The sequence below is a fragment of the Silene latifolia genome, unplaced genomic scaffold (genome assembly GCF_048544455.1).
Source record: "Silene latifolia isolate original U9 population unplaced genomic scaffold, ASM4854445v1 scaffold_20.1, whole genome shotgun sequence".
Taxonomy (NCBI): Eukaryota; Viridiplantae; Streptophyta; class Magnoliopsida; order Caryophyllales; family Caryophyllaceae; genus Silene; species Silene latifolia.
This window is the reverse complement of record NW_027413163.1, coordinates 8,080,276-8,098,696: the sequence shown is the minus strand read 5'-3', so window position 1 is coordinate 8,098,696 and position 18,421 is coordinate 8,080,276. Positions and strand designations below refer to the sequence as shown.

General features: G+C 36.8%; 1 protein-coding gene across 1 annotated transcript; it reads left to right on the top strand.

The window, feature by feature from the left end:
* Positions 1 to 539: 539 nt before the first annotated feature.
* On the top strand, positions 540 to 16,722 carry LOC141638364 (respiratory burst oxidase homolog protein F-like). Its single transcript, XM_074447761.1, has 14 exons — positions 540 to 1,694; positions 2,393 to 2,552; positions 5,197 to 5,245; positions 7,376 to 7,489; positions 8,788 to 9,210; positions 12,141 to 12,530; positions 12,621 to 12,716; positions 13,014 to 13,129; positions 13,858 to 14,025; positions 14,351 to 14,510; positions 14,828 to 14,995; positions 15,080 to 15,208; positions 15,433 to 15,511; positions 15,951 to 16,722. Exons 1-14 carry the CDS (start codon positions 962 to 964, stop codon positions 16,058 to 16,060), a joined length of 2,895 nt encoding a protein of 964 aa, XP_074303862.1. The 5' UTR covers positions 540 to 961; the 3' UTR covers positions 16,061 to 16,722.
* The last annotated feature ends 1,699 nt before the right edge of the window (positions 16,723 to 18,421 follow it).

Below are 18,421 nucleotides of genomic sequence, written 5' to 3'. Positions count from 1 at the left end.
CACAAAATAAAATAAAGTAAATAAAAGGTTTGACCTTGCTATAAATAAAAAAGTTATTCATAATGTAGGTGAATCTTTACAAGTCGTCTAATAGATGATACCGAGTTTTTCAGCTTCTTTTTCATACGAATTTGATCTACAACCAAAAGTTAAACCGGTAGTTGAAACTCAATCAATGTTTTAAATAATTTTCTCACATACGGACTTATATAGATAACAAAATTGGGACGAATAAGCTAACCGAACCTTTGTAACTTTTAAAATTCCATTGTTAAAATATTTTCCTCTTATGAACCGGCTATGCAAGATACAAACCTAATAACTTATTAACCGTTCTTTTAGACTTAATTTCACCCCATTTCAGTTCTTTTCAATTCAGTTCAGCTTCATTAAATTTAGTTCAATTCAATCAAACTTCATTAAGTTCGGTGCGATTCTTTTCAACTAAAAAACAGAATTTTATCGACTCAAATAGAGAGAATCTTTATCTCATCAACATATGAAGTATTTATTTTCTTCTTTGACAAATTTTACTTGTGGTATAAATATTTTCCCCTCCTTTACAAAAATTTATTAATAATGGTGTTGTCCACGTCACGACTACACGACTCTACCTCTTACATTATCTAACCTTCTTGCCTCTCAAGTCTCAACCGCGTTACCTCCATCATCCTTCCATAATTTCCATTCCACAAAAACCATAGAGAGATAAACTAAACTAAAAACAAGTCGAACAAGATAACAGACTTTCTCATTGTGTAGTTATGACCTGACCACCTTCCTCTTTTCTTTTCCTTTTCTTTTTTTTCCCCTTCCACTTACTCCTCAAACGCCGCGTTTTGCATCTATTTCCTCTTTCTACGCCTCGTTTCATTCACACTCCATTATATTACTCTCTCTTCCAACTCCACCATTATTTATGCTTAATTCCTTCCATTAGTTTCTCTGCTTAATTCACACAATGCGAGGATTTCCGAGACGTGAATTACGCCGCTGGGCATCGGAAAATTTACGGATGTCACCGCCGCTGCCGCCGGTTTCGTCAGCGGCGGCGGCAAGCGGTGATTCGTCGCCGGGAAGTGAAGTAACTACTTCGGGATACTCCACGCCGCCGTCGTCAGCCGGAGAAGAGTTCGTCGAGGTCACACTCGACATCGAAGACGATGAAACGATCATTCTCCGAAGCGTAGAGCCTGCGAAAGGAACAATCGCGACGCCGCCGCACCACGGCGGAGGTGTCGAGATGTCGCCGGTGTCGATAACTTTGGAAGGTCCGACATCGGCGTCGACGTCAAGGTCACCGTCAATGATGCATCGAACGACGTCGTTTAACAGGTTCAGGCAGTTCTCGCAGGAGCTCAAGGCGGAAATCAGTAAGGCGAAGCAGTCGTTTTCTCAGAAGCTTACGAAACGTTTTTCGTGGAATAACGGTATGGTTGCGAAAGTGATGGCGAACTCGCCTTCTATGAATCGGTTTGATACTGGAGTTGACTCGGCGATTGCTGCCCGAGCTCGACGGAGGCAACTTGCGCAACTCAATCGAACTCGGTCTGGAGCTCATCGTGCTCTCAAGGGACTTAGATTTATAAGTAGTAATAGTAAAGGAAACGTTTCGTGGAATGAAGTTGAGAATAACTTTGAGAAGCTTGCTAAAGACGGATATCTCTTTCGGACTGATTTCGCGCAATGCATTGGTTTGTTTTTCGTATATTTTCTCCAGAATTTCGTCGATTTGATTCGTTTTGTGTTCAAGTTTAATTTGTTGAATTGATAATTTCCTGCAATGCATTTGAATTATGTTTCTTCATCATGTTTATTCTTCGTCAGTCATTTAATTGATGATTAAGTTAGGAATGCTGGAAATGTTCGTTAGTTTGCTCAATTGAATTACTGCAATGGACTTGAATTATGCTTGTTCATCAATTTGATTCTTGTTTCGTCATTTAATTGTTCGTGTTTTGAGCAGTTTAGTTTCGATTGATGATGAAGATAGAAAATTGCGCTCGAGATATTCGTTAAGTTTGTTCAATGGAATTACTGCAATGCATTTGAATTGAGTTTCTTCATCGAATTGATTCGTGTTTTTAATTTTAATTGTTGTTAATTAGGTTAGGAAATTGCGCTGAAAATGTTTGTTTAATTTGTTCAATTGAATTACTGTGATGCATTTGAATTGTGTTTTGAATTGATTCGTGTTTTTAATTTGAATTGATGTTGATTAAGTTAGGAACTTGCGCCGGAAATGTTTTTAATTTGTTCAATTGAATTACCGCAATGCATTTGAATTGTGTTTTTTCATCAGATTGATTCTTGTTTTGTTACTTAATTGTTCATTTTTACATTGTTTAATTGACTAATAAGGTTCAATTTAATTGATGATGATGAAATTTAGGAATGAAAGATTCCAAGGAATTTGCGCTGGAAATGTTCGATGCGTTGAGCAGAAGGAGAAGATTGAAGGTAGAGAAGATTGGCAAGGATGAATTATACGAATATTGGTCACAAATTACAGACCAGAGTTTCGATTCGAGGCTACAGCTGTTCTTCGATATGTAAGTGGAGTAATTATTTTCGCTAATCCATCATTTTCTTATTTTTGTATTTGGTTGGTTGGCTTGATTGATTTAGTTAGTTGCGTTTAATCATGGCTCTTCAATTCATGATTACTGATTTTCTAAAAACATGCCAATGATTGCCCCACTTCCTCTGAGGTTCCTATTAACTTTGGAAGTCTCAATCTTCGTTTATGTTAATCTGACTAATTCAGTAATTTATATGCTAACAAGTTGCTCAATGGCTCAATGCTCATCAGTCATCATTGAGTTGGGGTGTATGCCTGTATCCCTCTTAAGTGTAAAATGACTCAGGTATTACTTATGTAAAATGTAAATAGATAAGACAATAGTTTATCAGTTCTTAAATATTATGGTGTGTCTCATTAACCTATTTAACTCGTTTTTTGCTTATGACGGCTTTGTGCACATCATTTCTACTTTTGTTTCTATTGCATGAAATATCAATATGTTATATAAATATATTGGCCATAGAAAAATCAGAGATAAGCGAATTTTGAATGAGATGGTTGTATACTTATAAAACTAAATTCTATCATAAAAATAATGAAAATATTACATGACTTGTCTGTGCTTATATAGCCGTCTTGTGTAAGTTTGTAATTATGAATTTGCGATTGTTAGAGCATTTATAATGGTTGCTTTTAAGGATTTACTTACAATATTTGTAAAATATAAATAAAGTACTATAGGTTAGAACAACTCCGTAGTTGAGCTTTGCTACTATCTTAGTTTTGCCATCTCACCATTTAAGCTACCTCAATTTCAAGCTACAAACTACTCCAATAGTTTAGTGATCATATCAATACCTTAGTTGGACATAGGTCAAAGTTCACTATTTATTTATTCAGTTTCATAAGATCAATCCAAATTATCATTTAAAACGGGTCAAATACATACCAAATCATACGGTAAGTTGCCTAAAAAATGTCAAAAAAATTGTCTTTATTACCATCATGTGGTAGTATTTGACCATTTTAAGATTTAAGACGGATATTCGGTTTTAAACAAGACATTCGGTTTTAAACAAGACATACTGTAAAATCAAAACTTTAGTAATTGTGTCACTATTTTTTCAATTGGTCTCTCTTGTGACGGGTTACCATTTGTGACGGATATTTTGTGAGATAAAATGGTAACAAAATGGGTTAGTGGAGAAAGGGGACCACATGAATAGTGTTGCAGATAGAGAAAAAGTGGATACATTGTGAGATAAAATGGTATCCGTCTTCAGCTTGTGACGGATATGTCATGTCTTCAATGAGAATTTGTGCTATTTTTTCTATTGTCTTTTTCCTTCTTGTGGGATTGAACTTATTGTGGGTCCATTTGAGGCAAAGCTCAATAGTTCACTTACTAGCTTATTCACGAAATCGGAACCACTGGAGATGCTCTCCATTGGAGTTGGAATAAATAAGAACAATTGGTCTCCCTTGTGACGGGTTACCATTAGTGACGGATATTTTGTGAGATAAAATGGTAACAAAATGGGTTAGTGGAGAAAGGGGACCACATGAATAGTGTTGCAGAGAGAGAAAAAGTGGGTACATTGTGAGGTAAAATGGTATCCGTCTTCAGCTTGTGACGGATATGTCATGTCTTCAATGAGATTTTGTGAAATAAGAATGACTTACAATCATAACAGTTTAGGCAATCAAGTGGTTTTGTTTGAAAAAGGTAATAAAAAAAATCCCATCAGATGAATACATTTTGTAAGACCCATGTAAATTACAAGGTATTGTAGACCGTTATTAGAGAAGTATGTAGCTGAAAAGTATGGTGAAGCTAAGTGAACAATTCACCCTTGAATAGTAAATTAGAGGTGGTAAATGGATCAATCAATCATATTAAATCAGCACCAAATCTCATTGAAGACGGGCGGTATCCGTCACAAGCTTATGACGGATACCGTTTCTTCTCACAAAATACCCATTAAGAGGTGAGTAGGAAGCACATGAGGGTGCCCCACCTTATTCCCTCTCCCTTTTTGTGAAAGGTCACAAGCTTGTGACGCGAGACTAGCTGTTAAATCAGAGTCTCATCGGTTTAGATCCATCATTTTGGGTATGCCACCCTATTTGGTTGGAGTTAGGTTATTTTGGGACTCGGTTAATTTTGGATGTATGGCTGTCGTGTCATTTTTGGTTGGGGTCACATTTTTGACTAAAAAAGAGGATTTTACAAAATTACTTATACAGAGTTATTGTAATATTTAGTCGCTGAAATGTATCGTTCTTACATGTCATTTGACAAACAAATCTTTTCTAGTGAATTTTGGACTTTTGTGATTTGGTTTGACTCTAGATGATTATGATACCGTTTTAACTCAAATTTTCTAGGTTGGTTAAGTTGGAGATGACTTTCTTCTTTACTTTTGATTTAAACTTTTTTAGAAACTTTCGATCTAGACTTAATTACTTTGTACTACTGTATATACTCGGTACTTTGTATTTAATTAAGGTTCTTGTAAGTCAAAATTGAGAACGTTTTGATATAATATCTCAAGCTTGACTTTTTAAATTTGAACACTAGGAGTATTTTTTAACCACTTGCAGTTGCATGCAATGAGTCTTAGGTTTCCTTATTAATTTATGACTGTTTACCTTTTTCTTGTATTTTGAAGGGTGGATAAAAATGACGATGGTCGGTTGACTGAAGAAGAAGTCAAAGAGGTAAAATTATTAAAGTATTTAAGTTTTACTTTAGAATTAAACTGAGTTGATGACCCGAGTAATCTTGTGGATGCTTTTAGCCTTGTACACCTTTTCTTTCTTGATCTTCTATTCTAATGAAATTTAGTTAATTGTCCGGAAAAACAAAAGGTAGTCAAGTAGGCCGGTGTCATGTTTTCTTAATAAAATATACTACGTAATAATATATTGGGTTAGGCTAAATGCGGTGGCTGACGATGTGCGAAAATTCTACGAATTAATCCAACTACTCCAATAATGAAATATAAACCAAAGATTTTCTTTTGTTTTTATTTTTTAAAAAAAAGAAATTGAAATGTGAAAGCTTTGCTCATGACTTACGCTACCCATGTTCTTCATCATAACAGGGAGATTCTCCACGCACACCTCTTAGATTTAATTAACGTAGTTGTTATTGTGATTGTTAAGATAAGCCGATAAGGCACACTTTGTCACCTCCTCAGGTGACTTCATTTCTTTGTAATCTTTTTTGTCGGTAGGGAAAACCATACACGGAACTAATTTAGTTGGTGCGCTAATTATTAGGGTAAGTCTTGTTTATGTCACTTAAGATAGGTTAAAATGTCAAACGCTAATATAATATATGGTGATAATAAAGATAAAATTTTTGAAATTTTCTAGCAATTTGCCATTTAATTTGGTATGTATTTGACTAGTCATAAGTTTAAGATGGATATTGTTTGTCTTAAATGAGAATTCGTGTAGTTATTATGGTTCTATGTAACTTGAAAATTACCCATTTGTCCTTTAGAATAAGAGTTACTTGTAAATTGTGACTAACCTAGAAGAGTACACAATTATACAAAACTTATGTCTAGTCGTCTAGAGCATGAGTCAACTTTCCCTTCCGCTTTCTCATCTACTATTTCTTACCAATTTATATGAGACGTGTGGATTTTTTTTTCTCATTAGAAAGGTTGGGGTTTTCTTGGCAAAGGATAATAAGAATGTGTTGGAGTTGCTAAACTGGCTGACATGATATTCATAATTTCAAACCACCACAAATTCTCAATATAAAATTGTTATACGTATAATAGTTGGCTATTTTTATGCAAGATTAACTTCAACAAGCCGAGGGCTAGAATGCTAAATGCATGCAACCTCACTCTGTGTTTTTAGACCTTCCCCAAGCAAGGTCAATTGCTTGGTCATGACCTTGCTTGGTGCTTGGTCATGGTTAATCAAGTAATTAGTATTATTAATGTGTCACTAATCGTGGTTAATTTGTGACCAAAAACAAGAAATGGTCAATTTGTGACCAAGGATGGTCAATTTGTGACCAAGGTTGATCAAAAGATATGGTCTTATTGACCTTTTATGTGTCAATTTCTTATTGGTTGAACAATTATAAAACAATAAAAAAACAATAATTGGGAAGGTTGTAAAGTGGATAATGATTGGGTTGATAACCTAGGTCGCGACCTTCTGCTTGGGAAGGTGAAAATGGGTCAAGGTTAATAAGGTAGGATTAAGAGTAAAATCGGGTCGCGACCTAGTTAGCGCGACCACTGCTTGGGGATGGTCTTAACTCGGAAGAAATCATTTCAAAGTTATAGATAACTCAACGTCTCAATCCACGTTTTTGGTTGTCAACACTACTATATCTCATACTTCGTATTGAGGTATACATGTTACTCCGCATTATCGACCATTGTATACCGTACAACAATTTTGGAAAAGACCAACTTGTCAATTTACATGTTACTCTCGGAGTGTCTTCTTTACGTGTTGCTCTTGAATAGCTTTGCTTAAAAAAAAATGAACTAAGCCTGCATCTTCGTACATTGATTTCTACACGGGGGTATGATTGTGTAAATCAGATCTCATTATCACATCGTTGATGAGAGGCTTTGAGATGTTAGGGTAAAGTTGTTGTGTAGACTGAAATGCAGTAAGTCAATTGTTAAAAACCCGCCAGGAATTATGAAATCGTACTGTTTAGAGTCAAATGAAATTCACGATTTGTTGTTTTCGATATGATATGTTATCCCTTAAAATCTAACACTAAGGTGAACTTTTTCTTCTTTAATGCTACTAAACATTATAGGAAATTTTTTAATGTGAGATTGAAATATCTGAAATGATGTACAGATCATAATGTTAAGTGCTTCAGCTAATAAATTATCAAGATTAAAAGAGCAAGCAGAGGAATACGCCGCTTTAATCATGGAAGAATTGGATCCAGAAAGGCTTGGATATATCGAGGTATTCTTCTGTCATTCTCAACTTTACATGCTTACCATTATCTTTTGTCATTACAAGTGTGCTACAAGGCCTCATATGCTAATTTGCTTGCTTGAAAGCGAAGGGAAGTGTGCTGAATTTCTGGCCAAACATATCACAATTGAAGTGGGAACCCACATTTCCACTCCATGTCAACTAGTTGTATTACCTAGAAGAGAACATTAAATGACGAAAGCTAGGAAAATAAATTTACGATTTGAGTGACTTCTTGCTGTTAAGTCGTTGTTTGACTGTTGACACTTTGACCAAGATAAATTGGCCATAGACAGTAGACTCATAGGTGTGCATGAGTTGTGATCAGAAATTATAAACCAAGAAGTTCTTTTTTCATTAATCACTCAAAATAGCGCTTTTAGCTCTTACCGTTAGAGGGTCTTAACAGTCATTACTTTGTTTTGTTAAACCGCTCACAGGGAGATTTAGTAGTCCGTTAATGAGTAGGCTCTTTAATCCTATTTCTGCAGGGTGGTTGGGTTTACATTTCTTGAAGTTGCAAGAAATTTACTACCATTAAGATTGTAAGGAGTACAAAAACTCTTTGCCCAGTGTTCGCGTAGCTCGCCCGAATCATTTTTATGATGGTTTTGTTCATCATGTAAACATAAGATTAGGCCAGTTTAATCGGGCCTGCTACTATGCGGTGAGCCAGCTGAGGGTTTAGAAATATATGTTTAGCCAATGTACCAAATCCTACTCGAGGAAGTTTACCTGACCGGCTGACCCGGCTCGTCATGAACCAATCCTTGACCATCTCTACTCATAACTACCACAAAAGATTATGGGAACATCTGTGGAGTGACGCTGGCACTTTGCCTTGGTGGATCTTGACTTTACTAGCAAAGTCAGAACATTTGTGGAGTGAGATGCTATTAGTATATGCATTCGTGGTTACTTTATAGCGTTGACTAAAGTAGCAGTAGCAGTAACTTGCCAAATACAGTGGTGCATATCTTTGCCACGTGCAAATCCAATAGTTTAGTTGGTATACCCATCATGCATGTGACATGGATTCGCTTAAATCTTTGCTATACCGCACTAGGATAGTAGGATGCGCATGCCTGACTTAATATGCTAACCAACTATGGTGAAATAAATGCAGAGATTTTAAAAAAGATGGTGATCATACAGGCTTTTTATTGCGCATTATATGTGTGATATTCGTAATTTCGGGTTAAGCTTTATGTATTTATATAAGTATGCAATTAAACGTTAATGAGAAGTAATTGGAGACTGATTTCTTGACAAAATAATGCTCACAGTTATGGCAATTGGAGACACTTCTGTTGCAAAAGGACACGTACTTGAGCTACAGTCAGGCACTCAGTCATACAAGCCAAGCCTTGAGCCAAAATTTACAAGGACTGAGATATCGGACACCAATACAAAGGATAAGGACCAACATGTTGTATTTCCTACAGGATAATTGGAAGAGGATATGGGTTTTAAGTCTTTGGATTTTGATCATGATATCTCTATTTATATGGAAAACCATTCAATATAGAAGAAAGAGCGCCTTTCATGTCATGGGTTATTGCCTTACCACGGCTAAGGGCGCAGCTGAAACCTTGAAGCTCAACATGGCTTTGATACTGTTTCCTGTTTGCAGGAATACCATAACTTGGCTTAGGTCCACTCGACTGGCTTACAGCGTGCCTTTTGACGACAATATCAACTTCCATAAGGTAAAAACCAACTCCATTCTCTTTTCCTTGTGCTTGTTAACTTGTTTTATATGTTAAATTGCGCATCTCAATAATTTCCATAAATTGCGGGATAAAGGAAGTTTGATGTGCGCAACCTTACACTTTTGTTAGCAGGACAAGACGACTTTTTTCATAAGACCAACGTTAAAAATTGCGGCTAAAACTGCATTAAATGACTGAACTTTTACATTAGAAGAAACATAACTCACCTAGTTATGTTTCTTTATTCCATTATAATCTGGAACTAAAGAGTGCATTATACGGCTTCATCATATTTTTGGTCCCACTCCTTACCTATGGAATTATGGAATAAGGGATACTTTTAGGCTTTCAGAAAGAGCAGTAAGAGTAGAGATGGCAGTGGGCCGTGCTGGGCCGGCCCGCGTGCCGGCCCACCGTGCCACCCCCAAAAAATGGCCCGGCCCAGGCACGCTAATTAGGCCCACCGTGCCGTGCCGTGCTTGGCCCATACTTGAATATCCCAGCCGCGGCCCGCCTATGGCACGGTTATTTTCGTGCTGGGCCGTGCCTGGCCCATGGGCTGGTCATGCCTTGTTCATGGGCCGGCCCATCGTGCTATTTTTTTTTTTTTTTTTTAAAAAAAAAACAAAGAACTTTGTATAATAATTGTATGATTTTAGTACTTTTTGTTTATTAATATAATAATTTAAATAAAATATATATTTTATTAAATATTAATGTACTTGATTAGTTGTATTTTTAATATATTCGATTTAATCAAATAATTAAGAAACGATGAAAAAAAAGAGTTTTTTATTAAACGATTAAGAAACAATGTTAAAAAAAATAGCCTTGCTTGAACCCGACTCAACAACTTGATTATCATAAAACCCGATTCAACTAATTATCACAAAACCCAAATAACTAATTACTAATTATTTTATATAAGATTTTTATATATCACAATAATTCATATTTGTAAGATTGTAATTTGTAAGAATTAAGATAAGTAGAAGAATAAGAGATGGATTGAATTGTGAAGAAATGAATTGAATTAGAGTGGTATTTAACTATTTATAAATAAAATTATAAACAGCTGAAAAAATCCACCGTGCTTTGTCGGGCCGTGCCGTGCCAGGCCCGCCGTGCCTGGTACGGGCCGTGCCACCTCGTGCCTGGGCCGTGCCGTGCCTGGCACGGAAATTTGGGCAAACTCGCGCCGCGGCCCATGTCCAGCCCACTCGTGCCTGGGCCGTGCTTCCTCGAAAACCACCCCGTGGCGTGCCGGGCTGGGCCTGAAGTCGTGCCTGGCCGTGCCGCCCACCGGCCCGCGGCCCACTGTGCCATCTCTAAGTAAGAGTAATAGCAAGGACAGGGCTATCCAAATTCCAAAATCTAGTAACTTGGTCAAAAACTCCAAATATCCCGAAAAATAGCTTTTTGTTTGTCTTTTTTTTTTTATTAGAAACGTGTTTTTTGCTAATCTTAGGCATTGCACCCAGTTGAACCATACTTCAACGTGGTATATGTGGCTTTAATAACTAAGGAAACGTAGGAACCAAATAAATAAGAATAAATCCATTCTTGAACTATGACTGAATTTAATAATTGTCAGTTCTATTATCTTTCACAATCAAGTTGGATTCAAAGTCAAACATTGCATGTGCAATGAAAGTTCTGTGGTATTTGGTTAATGGGTAACGGGAAAGCCAAATGGCCCATTTTCACATGTCGCTCAAAGTAATGGGCATGGGTTAGCCCACCACGTATATAAAGCTGATAAGTGCAAAAATAGCAAATGATTGACTGGTGTGATGGGAAACTCTTTTTGTTAAAAACTTTCTTATTTTTCTTATTTTACTTAGGCTTATAGTTAGTTGGTTTAACTGAAATTATTAAGCTCCATATTATTGGAGTAGGTACCAAACTCCATTCACAATAATGCATATGGGAAGGAATTATGCCTAATGAATGGGAACTTCAATAATTCCGTTCAAGAAATGACAGCATTATTACCGTAGTATCGCCTTAATCATATGGAGTTTGAAATATTATTTTCAACAAACAGAACATGTTTTCTTTGCATTTTTTCTGTTTAGTTATATGAAATTCATTTGTCATTGTTCAGTCTATAATCCGTAATCCCTATTAGCATAGGCTAGAAACCCTTTTAAATAATGCTCGTACTCCCTCCATTCGTATTCAAATATCACATTTGATTTTTTGGAGATCGAAGTTTGTGACTGATAATAAATTGTTAAAAAAAAAATACCAAACAGTTGAATATAACACTTAAGCATTAACATATGTTATAAAAATGTGTTATAAAATATTATTTTCAACGAAAAAATAGTATCATATTGATGGAGAAAAACATGGTCTAGATCGTGTTTGGATTTGAAGGGAGGGAGTATCGGAAATTAAGTTATTGTGTGTTAGGAAGGGAAGAAAAGAAATGAGCTGACAATACAAGCAAGCTTAGAGGTTAATTTATACGTTCAACATATTCTAATAGTCTTTTTGTTCACGATCACTTTAACATTTCACAGCTGAGTTGCTTGAGCTCCAGAACTAAAAATGTGCTATAATTCTGACATTATTAATTCAAAGTTCACAACTCTCTTATTGGAGCTAACCTTTCGCACCTGAGATGCTCAATGGCTCAACCTCTAAAAACATGTGATGTATATTGACATGATGAACTAGAAAAACCATTTTTATTTGTTAGTTCTTAAAACTTCAGCATACTTACAGAGTTACAGCTATTTGGTATCTCCAGTAACCAGGATTTATTAGTCATTTCGTTTCTTTTAATTATTTATATTTTTTATAGGTGGTCATCTCTTTCTAGTAGTTTTCAATAAGTAAACGCTTGTTTCTAGGCAACAACTTTCCCGTTCTCTGAATTCCTGTTGTGGCTATATTAATGAATTTGGAATAAATTGCAGACTGTTGCTGGGGCCATTGTCCTTGGTATCATCCTCCATGTTGGTCTCCATCTAACTTGCGACTTTGTGAGGCTAGAGCGGTCATCCACAACAGACTTCTGGCTGTACTTGAGTGACTTTAGCCATCATGGTCATAAACCGACATATGGGGACCTTGTTCGCGGGTGGGAAGGTGTAACAGGGATCATAATGGTTGTTTTGATGGCAATTGCTTTCACTCTGGCTACTCATAATTTTAGACGTGGCCTCGTCAAGCTGCCTAAGCCTTTTGATAGACTCACAGGGTTCAATGCCTTCTGGTATTCCCACCATCTTTTCGTCATTGTCTACATTTGTCTATTCATCCATGGGATAAAACTGTATCTTGTCCACCAGTGGTACAAAAAGACGGTAATCTTTCTACTGCCACATTAATCTTTTCATTTTATAGCTTCTTAGTTGCTGATATATTTACTGACATTTTTTTACCCATGATTTCAGATGTGGATGTATCTTGCTGTTCCAGTGCTTCTCTATGCCGGGGAAAGGACCTTGAGACTCTTTCGATCTGGCTTGTACAGTGTCCGTCTACTGAAGGTTAGCCTAAGTGCTGTCTCAATTTGTGTAGCTACATATCCAGGAAGTTCCCTCACCAGTTAGCCTAAGGGGAGCCTTGGCGCACCGGTTAAGGTGTTGCTGTGTGACCGAAAGGTCACAGGTTCAAGTCCTTGGAGCGGCCTCTTGGCAAAATGGCAAGGGAAGGCTTGCCCCTGTTACACCTTATGGTGGGACCCTTCCCCAGACCTTCGCCTTGTGGGGATGCCTTCGTGCACCGGGCTGCCCTTTATATATCCAGGAATTTTCCTCACAGATCATTTGTTTTCATTGAACTAGGCGGCTATATATCCAGGAAACGTCCTCACTCTTCAAATGTCGAAGCCCCCTCAGTTTCGTTATAAGAGTGGGCAATACATGTTTGTTCAGTGCCCAGCTGTTTCTCCCTTTGAATGGTAATTCATCACTCACCTTTCTTAAACGTTGTGAGTAGAATAATTTAAGCTTATTGTCGAAATTTTCTTCAACGGGTGATTCATGTTTCATTTTGACTCCCACATTCTAGCTGCAATAGTCTTAGACTCTTAGAAATTATATGTCTGATTTATCTGGTGCATGATTGATATGCTGAGTGATTTTTAGTATGCAACAGAATTAATTTTTCGGAACTTAGCTGTTCATGAAATCATTAATAGCTGGTAGATGCAAATCTGTAAGACTGTAATATAGCTATGTAGGATCATATTAACATATCCTTCGTAGCAGTCATCATATTTATCAGGCTTAGTATCTACACTATCAACATAGTACTGTCAACCTTCACACTGGTTGATATACATAGATAACACCTGATATTCTCAGTAAGGAGATTTATTTATCAAATATAACAACGTGGATATACTGTCGGAATACAAAAATGTATATGAGACGGTCTCACGTATGAGACCAACCTCTTGATCATATAATTAAATGAGAATTGCAGAAAGTATTTGGCTTTGACTTGGGCTCATACGACCTTCTCACACAAGACTCACTATTGTTGGAGTATGATTTTTCCTCACTTCTAACATATGGCACAAACCACGGATTGGCAGCCATATGGCTATCATGGAATGTACTTGAAATCTGCTTTAGAGTTTAGATACGGTCCTCTGAATATTCATTAACTACTGCTCTTTCCCAGGCACCCATTTTCAATTACATCTTCTCCTGGAGATGACTTTCTCAGCATCCACGTCCGTAAACTTGGTGATTGGACACAGGAGCTGCACAGAGTATTTTCAGAGGCTTGTGAGACTCCCGTACCTGGTAGGAGTGGGCTGCTGAGAGCTGATGAAACAACAAGGAAAAGGTCATTCTTTTTTTTTCTTTTGTTTTTTTTTTTCCGGTATCTTACAGCTTTTAGGCTTGCTGAATTAGCTGCGTTTCTTTTCTTCTGTAAACAGCAGTCGTTTGATGATTCATGATCACAATTTATAGAATTGTAGTACAGGTCATCCGTGAACAATCCTATATTTATTGTTAGCTCAGAGGTAAGAGTGTGTACCCGATCTCCCTAACCCTGCGATCTGCAGGGAACATAGCAGTGCTAGGGTATTGTTGGTTTTGCCGTCTTTCAGCTTTAATTTGGTTGCTCTGGTAGCTTATATTTAACACGATAACCAATTCTCTTTCAGTTTGCCGAAGTTGCTGATAGATGGGCCATATGGTGCTCCAGCACAAGATTACCGTAATTATGATGTTCTTCTTCTTGTTGGTCTTGGTATTGGTGCCACGCCATTCATCAGTATCCTGAAAGATCTGATCAACAACATTATCAAAAAGGAGGAAGAGGAAGTGAGTAATATAATCTATACTATGCCAGTCATTATTGCATAGTATTTTTGCACCCTATATCATTCACAATTCCGATCATCACATGAGACAGTTTTCATATGAGACAGTTTTCTTAAGCTAGTACAGCAAATCTTATATGAGACAGTTTTATTGTCAGACTGTCCTAAATACTCATTCATTCATATCTAATACTGTATTTAACATCGTATTCAATGAGTATTTAGCGCTATCTCATGCTAGAGTCTGAGACTCCCGTAATGTTTCGTTGTCAAACAGATAATTTCACATGCAATTTTTTCTGTTATGTCTCTGTTCAGGAGAAGGCTGTTGATCTTTACCCGGTACCAGACCTCAACATTGGTTCACCTAAACAAAAGAAGACCTTGAGGACCACAAACGCCTATTTCTACTGGGTTACTAGGGAACAAGGCTCGTTTGATTGGTTCAAAGGGGTGATGAATGAAGTTGCTGAACTTGATCAGAGGGTAAAGCAAAATCGACCTATTTTGTTTCGAATAGAATACTGAATTATCTTCCTGGTGGTCTCATAAGTCTGTCATTTGAATTAGGGTGTAATTGAGATGCACAACTACTTGACTAGTGTATACGAGGAAGGGGATGCACGATCCGCACTCATAACAATGGTTGCAGCACTCAACCATGCCAAGAATGGTGTGGACATTGTTTCTGGGACCAAGGTATAGATACCTATTTAGCTTCTCCTTTCTAGTCCAATTTGATAGTTTGATGCTTAAAAATTTTGGGTCCTGGTTTTTTAAGTTGTTTGGAAGTCAATAGATTCCAAGCATGCAAATGCTAGTATACATGTGTACTAAGATTATAATCAATGGCAGAATATCCGTCTTTGGAAGTCATCAGTTACACTTGAATTAATTGATTTCTACTGTTATTTTCCTGGCAGGTCCGTACCCATTTTGCAAAGCCAAACTGGAAAAAGGTTCTATCTAAAATAGGTTCCAAGCATGCAAATGCAAGGATAGGTAAGCCCGCTAACTTGGACGATTATGGAAAATGATATGACGTCGTTTGGTGGTATTGAGTTCAATGTCACCATAACCACTAATTATTATACGTGCACTAGTTTTTAAAATCCTAGTATTTTGTTGATATAAAATTATTTGAGGGTATGGTGGTGAAAATTTTATGACACCAGTGAATCAGTGATATAATACAATTTCACTTTTGTCGTAGAGGGGATATGAATTCTATGAATTTGAAGCCTTGAAGTATATAAAGACCACCTTTTTCACAATATCCTAGAAGGAAAGTGATGGTGTTGTACAAGCTTAAGCTCGTTACATCAGTCCTCAACTGAAATACTACCAATTACTCATCTCTAACGAAATCAATAGTCGATAATAAGAGATAAACTATACTCTACAATAATGTTGCTAATCTTAATACTGCTGTTGGGAGCAGGTGTATTTTACTGTGGTGCACCAATCTTGGCGAAAGAACTGAAAGTGCTTTGCGATGAGTATAATCAAAGAGGCACAACAAAATTTGAATTCCACAAGGAGCATTTCTAAGAAGTATCTTGTGGTAAGTCAGTCCATTCACTTCTCGAGTCTCGTCCCCATGGAAGAAGGCCATTTTATCTTCACCTTCATCAAATACATAATATATTGTTTCAAGTATATGGAGTAGATATGAAAGAACACGAAGGGGCACAATAACGAGTTAACAATTGAAAGAGAGCAAAATGTACAGTTTTGAATAGGAACGAAACTATAGGGAAGGTAATAATTATATTTTTTTGGAGAGATTTTAGCTATAGAAATATACTGCGCACAAACTAGCAACTATATGTGCTGGTTAGCATTGTAAGATGAAATGGAGGAGAATGAGGGAAGCAGAGTAGCAGAGGGATGTCCATGTAAATAATTGAAGTGATCTAGTGGCAATTGCTGCTGCTATGGCCAAACCAGCGTAAAACTGCCTACAGTGATTGTATAGCCATGATGCATTAAGATGTAAATGTGTAAGTAGACAGTTTTCTCTTATGAGACGGTATTATACTACGGAGTAACTTATTGTAAAACCACTCGCTTTAATTTCTGAGTAAAGCGGGTTTCATACACGATATCCTTATCAAAAGACAATCTTACATAAGAAATTATTGTAAGCATAAAATTTTTAGTTATTGGAATTACGAGAATATTTTTGGTGCATTTCTGCATCTTTTTTCTTCTTTCGTTTCCTTTTTCATTTGAAATATATACCTGCAAAATCTCAGAGAGTATCATTTTTTTGGTAGATTTGAGTACTCAATTTGCTGTATGAGGATCATGTATGTGACATTGTTTTGCACAAGTAATTTGATTTTTAGTTTTAGAACCATTGACTCCGTGATCCACAATCTTCAAATGTCTTGATAGTTCTTTAATTTGTATGTGTAGCAACTAGCCAACTAGCAAATGTGTAAATCCAGTGATATCTTCGAGACCATTTCAATCAAAAGTTTAAGTTAATTGTCTAGTGAATTGAGCCCTTACTCCTTATAGCATAATGCATTGAGTTTTTTTTTTTTTTTTTTTTTTTTTTTTTTTTTTTTTTTTTTTTTTCACAGCTGTAAATAGGGGTGTTCATTCGCGGTTCGGTTCACCGAACCTCTAATTTAATTCGGTTGGCACACGGTTCGGTTCGGCAAAACTCCGAACCTAAACCGCACCGTCAGAAACGGTTATAAACGGTTCGGTTAATCACTTTAAACGGTTATTAGCGGTTCGGTTACCGGTTAACCGATAATCGTTCTATATTACTTTTTTTTCAGTTTTCGTTAATTTTTGGAATTTTTTCTAATAGTTTAATTAAATTTTCATTATATATTATACCCAACAATAAAGTTAATAAGCTAAACTTTAGCATTAATCAATTTAAGAAATTTTAAATTTGGATACACTAAGAAAATTAAATGAACGAACAGTTTTTTATATAATATTTTAATTTTTTGCTTACTTTTTTGTGAAACGGCTCGGTTCGCGGTTAACCGGTTATCTAAAATTGCGAACCTTAACCGAACCTTTTCCATAATAAAGTTAAGGGTTCGGTTCAAAGAACCACTTTGTCGAAACGGTTCGGTTAATTGAACCTTAAAAATGGACAGTTTTTCGGTTTTGCGGTTCGGTTATTGCGGTTCGGTTTATTTTGAACACCCCTAGCTGTAAATAAAGGTTTTACAAATTCATGGCCTGCTTTGCTAGATTATGCGCAAAGCCATTGAAACGTCTCGGAATAAAATTAAAAACTAAGCAATGAAAAAAACTAAAAGAAGTCCGAATGTCTTTTAGGATGCCCGTAATCCTGTGATCATCCTTGTCATCCTTGTCAGCTCCCGCTAATTGAGTGATAAGTTGCAGACAATCCGAAGAAATATCCAAGTGGAGAACCCGCCGCTCTTATGCCCACCTCACAATATCTCTAATCCCCCTGCAGTGCCGATTCCGCCCTGATGCGTTCCTGCCTCCTTCCCAGCTCCCTGCCTGTGTCATCAGAAGCAATCCATCCGAAAGCCGCCTCATAATTACGGTTCCAGCTAGCATCGACTTTCACACATACCACCGCACAACCGGTCGGTATGCCCAGAATACACACCGGACGACCATTCCGAATAGCCAAAGCTTCCTTTTGAGGTGTCCCTTCCTCTATTCCTTTATCAACCTGAAACTGTCTCGATTTGAAGGACTTCCACAAAATGTTCGTTTGCTCCCGGATAACCTTGTAAACCATATTGGTGATACCTTGCGAGTTGAGAACCTGATTCTGGAATTTAATCTTGTTTCGCACAGTCCATAAATCCCATAAGGTCTACAAAAAGGATCACCTCACGAGTCCCCTTATCTCTTTTAGTGAGATAGCGAATCCAGTTACATATCCAATCGGATATAGGA

Coding starts and splice junctions, on each gene's coding strand:
- LOC141638364 (XM_074447761.1), top strand. CDS start 962: ATGCGAGGATTTCCGAGACGTGAATTACGCCGCTGGGCATCGGAAAAT. Junction 5,246..7,375: donor CTGAAGAAGAAGTCAAAGAG/GTAAAATTATTA, acceptor AATGATGTACAG/ATCATAATGTTAAGTGCTTC. Junction 13,130..13,857: donor GCTGTTTCTCCCTTTGAATG/GTAATTCATCAC, acceptor GCTCTTTCCCAG/GCACCCATTTTCAATTACAT.